Source organism: Lygodium microphyllum, chromosome 29 (genome assembly GCF_053477565.2).
Source record: "Lygodium microphyllum isolate KBCC chromosome 29, Lygodium_microphyllum_v1.1.10, whole genome shotgun sequence".
In the NCBI taxonomy this organism is placed as follows: Eukaryota; Viridiplantae; Streptophyta; class Polypodiopsida; order Schizaeales; family Lygodiaceae; genus Lygodium; species Lygodium microphyllum.
Window position 1 is genome coordinate 5,901,744 of NC_141163.1, and position 8,884 is coordinate 5,910,627.

General features: G+C 40.9%; 1 protein-coding gene across 1 annotated transcript; it reads right to left on the minus strand.

Moving 5' to 3' along the window:
- Window positions 1-613: 613 nt before the first annotated feature.
- Window positions 614-4,786, minus strand: LOC148010333 (adenine nucleotide transporter BT1, chloroplastic/mitochondrial-like). Its single transcript, XM_087671058.1, has 5 exons — window positions 4,316-4,786; window positions 2,688-2,796; window positions 2,255-2,469; window positions 1,861-2,040; window positions 614-1,500 (listed from the first exon to the last, which is right to left on the minus strand). Exons 1-5 carry the CDS (start codon window positions 4,784-4,786, stop codon window positions 958-960), a joined length of 1,518 nt encoding a protein of 505 aa, XP_087527184.1. The 3' UTR covers window positions 614-957.
- Between the last annotated feature and the right edge of the window lie 4,098 nt (window positions 4,787-8,884).

Genomic DNA, 8,884 nt, shown 5'->3' on the forward strand with positions numbered 1-8,884 from the left:
AATTAATAAAACATCTTACCTAAAAGTTTCCAAATTTTATTTGTTAAGACATAGCAAGCCTCTATGCATCTCCAAAATTTAAAGGGAAATATTCAATCCTAATAAAGGAGTTGATTGATGAGAAGGCAAGTGAGTCTATCCTTCTCCATTAGGTGATCGGGTAGTCTATGATCAAGATAATGCACAATGTCATCACCCAACTATGAAGTGAAATCAACTTTTTTGAACAATGGTGTTTCACGTTGAATTTGTAAGGAGTGGCCACCTAATAGGTTATGCTAGCTCAAACTTCCTTTCTAATATTTATGCAAATTACTTTTTGAGTTGCTTTCCTATTGTCGTATTTGCAAATTGTATTTGCATTTTCCCAAAGATTGGATACCTCTCAAATTGTTGAGATGGAAGAATCAATAAGGCCGTCTCTAGAAGTCAGGGACTTGCTTTGCTTGAATAAAGACTCTCAAGAAACTATAAAATATGCATGCCTACAATCTACTTGTAGAGAAACACCATACATATAACTGGACAAATACACAACATAAGTTTATCTAGTGAAAAGAATAATAACTATCCACCTCTTTTCACTTTGTCTTGCCAATATACACAAATCCACCAATGAAACAAGGATTGGCAAGCTTCATCTCAAAATGGTTGTTGCTTTCTAGCAAGGGTTATTAGGTTGCCATTTTCTATTTCTTGGTGTCATCTTAATATTTCGATCGTAACATGACATCTTTTCATTGATTTACTTGTGGATCAAAGATCATGAACCTAGTCTAGAAAATGTGATTATTGACCTAACACATAAAAGTAAGAACTAAGGTATAGCAAATTTAAATAAAATAGATGGAATGTGAAAAAGGATATTTGCTCCACTGATTTGGATTGTCTAGATTTTCCATTGTACAATGTAATGAAGGAGATCAAGAGCTCTTGCTTTCAAAAGATCAGTATCAATCATCCTTTTACCTCATCCCGCTGCTCCTCGTGCTGTGCTACAAGCACACGCTTTGTAGCTTCATAAACTGCAAATGAAATTGCAGTCATGGGTACAAATTGCAGAGCTTGTACAACAAACCCTCTGTAAAGACCTGCAAAGCCTTCCCGTTGAATAATGCCAGAGAGAGACTGTGGAAGGCCGTTGTACGAGATGGCTCCGCCGATGCCAACAGTCCCTTGAGGCAGGGCACTAAGGCTGATTTGTTTACGAGCCACCTCGAGAGGATAGGTGAGTGCAGCAGCCACCAGACCTGCAGCAGTACCTGCACTAATGGACACTATAGCAGTCATAGCAGCATCACTGAGGCCATCATACCACTCCTTCAATCGATTCTGTTTCTCACGCATGCACTTGCTGACAGTTTCATATGTGTAGAAACTTATAGCTGCTTGCGGTATCATTGTAACGATGGCTGGAACGATTCCTCTATACAAATCGGTCACAGGTCCCTTCTTGAGGAGCTTCATTGCACTTCCAACCAGGGATGAGTACTCACTTGGCTGTGATAAGTGCAGAAAGCAGCAAAACCACAGAACAAATGTTAGAATTACAAATAGACATGAATTTGGCCTGTGTTATGTGCATAAAGTCCAATTCTTTCAAGGTCATAAAACCATAGTATAAACAAAGTGGGTGTTCACTCCTGCTTAATCTTCCTAAAATGTGAAGAACATATTAAAGCCTGCTAATTTGAATCTGTTATTCAACTTCTCAAATGATTGTTGTAAACACTGTTCATAGCTTCTCCTGGAGAATTCAATACCAGTAGCCTTAAAGGAGTAACTGTTATTAGGTACACCACCTTGATTCACCTAACATCAATATATGCAAACTCCACCATATCACTATATAAGAAATACCTGAAGAATCATCCGATCCATCAGGGTGCTAAGTGGATATATGACCAATGTTGATGTTAAACCTGCCACAGCTCCTGCAACTGTTGATATTGGAACCTTCCTAGAAACACCAGGAAGCCATTGTGGGTCCTCCCCCAGCTTCTGCTGTTCTTTTCTTTTAACAGCCTCAAAGGTTGCAAACTAAAAATGCATACAAAGTGGTAAGTTGGTGCTTTGTACAAATGACCAGGAGAAACATCATTACATCCAGCAGTTCATGCAAGCTGATATTTACGTGTTGGTTCCTTTTCAAAGAAACAGTATTCTTCTCATATTCACTACTAGCCACCTTCATCAGCGTGTTTAACGCCACACAACACAGCTAGTACGCTGGACAAACATGTAGACAATATACCTGCACTCCCTTCTCAAGGGATGTTGCTATCAATGTGACCTTCAAATTTCCTTTCAGCAAGCTCTGAATGCCTTCAATCTGAGTCACAGTATTTAGTACCTCTCCTGCAGAGCTGCCCCCTCGCCCTGCAATCACTCTGGTTCGTAAGATCTGAAATGGTGACACAACAAAGGAAGCGACTGCACCAGCTACAATACCACACAATAACTGCATAAATAGCCATCAGAGAATACAGATATACTGAGAGAGGGCACAAATATCTACTTTATTTTGCTTTAAACTTGTTTCTTCAGATGGCCATGTACCAAAAGAAAAAGCAGAGAACTCAAATTCATCTATACATTAGCACACAACAGAACTCAATACAATGATCCAAAAATGTACCTTCACAACCAGAGAAGGTAACTTGGAATGTTAAGAGCTTAAATTGGCTGGGCAAGGCTCTTCACATCCCCAATCCCTGGCACCTTCGCTTCTGGTACTGGCACTCTCAGATCTTCTCCGAGCTTCTCCACAGACTCTTTTAAGTCTTCTCCCTTAGCCTAGTTTGGATAAGATAAAAAAAGTTGATATGTGAACAGTCTGACAGAACAGACACAATTTGGATATGACAATAGATTCAGCATAAACTGTGCATTACCTCAATGCAAGTAACAGTCAAGTTCTGGAGTAAAATGTAAATCTATTCTTTCCAATACACGGGAAATGTGCATGCACAGAATTATGGCATTGAGATGCATATGTAGGTTACAACCTTGCCCCATTCATCCTGTGTGAGATAATGGCTGCATGCAGATGCAGAATATGCTATGAAATTGCGGTCCAATGCTCCAAAAATGCAAAAAATGAGGAATTCAGGTGACACAGACAATGGGATATCCACATAAGCGTACTAAACCTTTTGTATTAGGAAATGAGCTGCAACCAATAGTGACAAGTAGAACATTGAGAATGTTTGTGCAAGCAAGCAAAAGAGCACTGACAAAAGAAAACATGTACTCACAAATCCTTCACCAAAATCATGCCAACTCATCTTCACATAATTCAACTAAATGGTATATCAGTCAACAACAAGCCCTGCAGTAATGAAAAGAAGCATAATCATTACACAAATCAGTATTATCCTACTAGGGTTGTCACATCTCTGCACATGCATGGAACAAATCCATGTTATCTGGATGGAAATGGTCCGTTTTCTTAGCAAAATAAACACTCTTTGAGCACATAATAATACTATTACACTAGTCTTATAGGGAAAGGCCACATTTGTGGCTATTTAGATCCTGTACGACAAAATCATGTGGCCATTTAAATGGTAAAATAACCATTCCAAAGAAAATGTAACCAACAAAAGACAATAGGGGGTCAAAAATGATTTGCAAGATGTGTAAATTCGTGACCACCAAGTAAGACCTTTTCGTTAGATGAGAACATGCTGTTTCCATTGGAGCACTGTTCCCAGTACAGTTCTCGGAATTGAAGACAAACAATCAGCTTTTTCAGCAGCTAGAATTAGCCTCTCTGAGTGCAGTTTCAATCTGTTTTAATGCGTTTTTGGAATCCTGATTTGTTTGAAACCTCTGGTTGCACATTGCCTCAAATGATTGATTCTACTGTCTAAACTGGTGAAGGCTCAATGGAAGTTCCACATTTTATGTGCATACGATTTCAAATATGTTCAGATAGGGTCTGAGCCATTTTTGTGGATCATTAGAAGACTAGTGATGCATGTATGGAAGAGTTGGCCATGGCACACTCTTCACGCACAATACGGCACCTATGGAGAATATAGTGACATTAATAAGCATTGCATGCTGCATTTGCACAGGCCAGTATGGGCAAAAATCATTCTGTGGCATGCATCTTTGCATGGCTGCTGATTCTATGGCACTTCTTTTTGTAGCTGATCATTCTATGGCAATGAAACGTACAGTGTCTGCCATACATAAGTCCGGAGATAAATTACTACAATGGATTCTGATTCTATCGCGCTGAAACATCCAATGTCTCTCATATAACGAAGATCAATAATTTACAAGCATATACAGAAAGATAAGTTACCTGCTGGTGATGGTCATGCTTCACTAAGGGGCTGGATATGCTGGCAAAGCAGAAACTCTGAGGTGGGCAACTTGCTGATATCTTCCCGTCGGCTGGGCTACGATTTCCTGATGCCATGTCCATCATCAAGAAGCTCCGTGTGGTGTCGTCGGCCGCCTTGTAGAACTGGGTGCTTAGGCTGCGTACGCCATGTCGAGGATGCGACACAGCTGCTGCTGCATCTGCGCGATGTCCATGGGCCAGCCATGGTTGGGGCTCATGGTAGTCTGAGCTGATGGGCTCATGGTAGTCTGAGCTGATGACGATGATGATGGAGGGCGTTGCTGCTGTTGTCGTTGTTGTGGCAATTGGTTGGAAGCGGCGGCGATGGCAGGCTTCTCTGTCCGGGGCTTGTGGAAGAAGATAGAGGGCCCGCCCAACATACTCTCTCTCTCTGTCCACACACCAGATCATCAGATGCTCCTGAGTCATAACCGCTGGAGAAGCAAGAATGCTATGTATGCCCAGCGCGTGTCCGTCCCCCGTGGTTACTTGGCGCCTTGCCTAACCTGCCATGTGGCGTTACCTCATTTGCACTTTCCGCTGAGTCATCTCCAAAAGCACAACAAAAAAACACACCTGGATTCTGGAGTGAAGTATTTTATTCATGAACTCGGCATTCACCTTTTTTTTAAAAGAAAGGCTCGAAATTTGAAGGATGCCTCAAGGGTATATCCAAGGTTTGAACTCACATACCCATGTACGCACCCACACATTCAAACCTCTTAAGTTTCAACCTTCAAGAGAAAGACTGAAAATCAACATTTTGATTTCTTGGCTAAAAATTTGTGCGTCCGAAGTCAAATTGAAACCCTTGAGAAGTCGATCAAGGATGTGCCATCAATCCTTGTTTGCTGATCCCTAGCAAGCATTGAAAAAACACATATTCATCAAATTTTGGGGCACAAATTTTCCCTGCCTACGATTCAGTTTTGTGTGTTTTTTCCTTTTGATTAAGTCTTTAAGGTTTAACCTTTAAAATAGCCAATTCAAGTTTTGTGTTCTCACACTGTCGGCAAGTGGATTTTTACATTTTGGCGGGGCAAACGAACTCCAATTCCAGATCCAACTTGTAAAATGTAGGCACCCTTGTATTAACCACAATCTTGAGCTCACGCACTTACCTCGAAATTGTCCATGCTCACATCCACCTATGATTGGTACACCCCCCTATGGACTGGCCCCATTGCAACTCCAACCCTGCCCACGCACCTACATATCGATTGGTACAACCCCTATGGATTGGCTCTGTTGTAACTCCAACCTTGCCCACCCACCTGCATATCGATTTTGCATGCCTTTTCAACCCACCTCAATATGCCCATATGTCTCATGCTTACAAATTGAGGTGTCAGAATCTCTTGCCAAATCAAATGTGAGGAAGACGAGAGAGAGAGAGAGAGAGAGAGAGAGAGAGAGAGAATGAATATGTCTCTATGTGTGTGTGTGAGTGTGATATACAAGAGGGGGAACACACCTCTCTCTCATGATTCTCCTCTTAGTCTTTTGTCATATGGAGGTTTTCATATAGGCCAAGTCTTTGCTTTGCACCCCCTTCTCTCTCTCTCTCTCTCTCTAACCAATGACGAGTAGGCCAATAGTGGGAAGCATGGGCCATTGGGGATAAAGGAGTACGTGCGAGAAGCGAGCTCTTGGAGTAAACTTTTGAGCAAGCTTTTTTTGGCAACCTCAAGTTTTATTCCACATAGTCCACTTGGTCCTTTTTTTCTTTCGGGCATATATCAAGCAGCAATGCTGCTCCTCCATTGCTGCTGCCACCACCACCACCACTAGCACCTCCATTACCACCACCACATCTTACTCTCCCCCTCCTCATTAGATCCAGAATCAATTCTTCTCTCTCTCTCTCTCTCCTCATATGTTGGAGACCAACCATCGACATCTCACTCCCCTTCAATAACATTAGCACCATTAGCACCACCACTACACCACTACATCTTACTCTCCTTCTCCTCATCAGAACCACAACTCTCTCTCTCTCTCTCTCTCTCTCTCTCTCTCTCTCTCTCTCATATCTTGGAGATCCACAACATGCATCTCCCTCTCCTCCTTCCCCTCAATAACACCCTCTCTCTCTCTCTCTCTCTCTCTCTCTCTCTCTCTCTCTTTTACCTCCAACTCTCTCTCTCTCTCTAACAACACATTAGTAGTTCTCTCTCCTTCATTGCTTTACATCACTACATTAAGCTTGTGTGATTATTTTTTATAATATTATCACAATGTTAGTGGTTGAATTACACATACACAAGTGATATCAACTCTGTATATTTACATCTCCCCTCTCCCAATTATTTGTATATATGTTATAATTACATCATGATGTATTAGTACTTCTATTGTGCACACATAAGCAAAACCAAATACACTTACACATAAATTGATGCCAGGAGGCATATTCCATGGTGGATTCCGTAAGGTTTTATGGTGGATTCTGTAAACTTTTATTACCTTGGCTCATACACAAAGTGGATTCTTTGTGTGAGAAGTCGATGGGGACGCCTATCTTTTCGGGTGTTTTGTTAATTTAGTGTGTACATGGGTGATTCCATAGCGGGTGATTCCGCAAAATACATATTTAAATTAATAAACGTTTATGAGTTTTAGAGTGTGCACTCGTGATAAATTAAGGTTAGGATTGATTTCTAACCAATTGATTTATTTAGCTGAAGATTGCTAGGTATTCACTTTTGTCGGTTTAATTGTATTATTTTACTAACAATTGTAAATGCTTCAATTGATGTGTAGAGATAGCAGCAGTGGCGGTGGAAAGCATTGGAGAATAGTGTGTATTCAAGTTATCATCTATATTTTAATGGGCGCATACCTTAGGCATGGTGCCTATATTTTGTCGCGCCTATTTATCAAGGAGTTTGATATTTATTTATTAATTTTGTATGAACATGGGCACACGATTTAGATATTTGTATTTGGACATTGTATTGGGTATGCCTGACTTCTTGGGGGCCCATCCATTAGCTTTATTTCTATTTGGCACAAAAGCAAACTCAAAAGCTAAAAGCGTGCTATTTTGTAATTTGGGCTATTATTTGAGCTTGAAGATGATTAATACATAAAATACATGCTTTTTGGAGCGCTCACACAAGGCATGGGGGGAGATTGCACCCAATTGGTCTCTTGTTCATGTCATGCATGCTTTCTACATTGATTTGTGTGCAAAAAGTAGAGTTCTTTTGTTCTTGGGGACCTTCTGACGCTCACTATGCGCACTTACAGCATTCGATCTCTGCACCAGTGGTATCAGAGTGAAGCTGAGATCAAGAGCTTCCAATCGCTACCCATCTTGTGCGAAGGCAGAGCTTCTGGAACGATCGAGCTCTACAGTGAGTTTCATCGCGAACGGTTGATATGGGTGGATTCCTGGCGGTCAAGAACCTCTATCTGCAGCCTCTGATTGTGAAGGACCGGCCTAAGGAGGTGAAGGACCACATCAACATCTCCTTCTACAAGTCGTTTTGTAACAATGAACAATAAGCTTTCCTCCATAACCAAAAGCTTAAAAGCTTAAGTCAAAGCTTAAGTAAGCTTAATGAGCTTATTACAAAGCTTAAGGCCTGACCTAAAATCAACGAATTCTGAACACGGCATCCAGGCGATTTATTCGGTGGAAAATATGGACCCTCCCTCAAAAATCATCAACAGTTTCAGAATTATTAAGCTTAAGTCACTCAAGCTTTACCAAAGCTAAATCATCTAAGTAATCTCCAAGTTCATCAAGTTGTTTTACTCTGCAAGTCCTGCAAGTCCACAGAAGTCAAAACAGACTTATCTCAATTACTCCCATAAAGACTGTTCCTGTGCAGAAGCACAGAATTACAAAATTGTTTCCTAGAAGACTCTGTTCACATACGCAGACTTGCTGAACCAGTTTCAGCACACGCAGAAGGTCATACACAGTTTCTACGAAGACTACGAACACCGCAACCACAAAAGACAAAGACCGTAAAAGCCAAACAAAAATATATAAGCCTTGTATACCCGACTTTGAGCTACGCTCATCCCGCTAATCAGATTTTGAGAGTGTGAGGTCTCTTGAATTTTTACAGGATGACGGAACAAAATATGGACGATTTAATGGGCTGAAGGTGATCTTCCTGAACCTACAATGGAACAAAAATTGGATTTAATTATGATGCAGCTTGATAAAGAACGAAGAGCCCGACAAGCTTTGCAAGCTCAATTGGCCAATTTGCAACGATCTACCACTGACAAAGATGAATGCAACCCGAAGATCTTATCCGACGAACCATCGATGCGACGCTCGAAGCTCAATCCATCTGCAAAGAAACAAAGATAAGTAAAAGAAATTTCAAATTTCCTACTTTCAATGGAACTCGAGATGGAAAGACTATACTTGCATTTATCAGTCAATTTGATGATTACTTTCATGAAGAGACATATGCTGAGAAAGACAAAATTAAATGTGTCACTAATCATTTAGTCGATTGAGCATCTCTTTGGTGGACTGTGGTTTGCAAGAGCATTGATTGT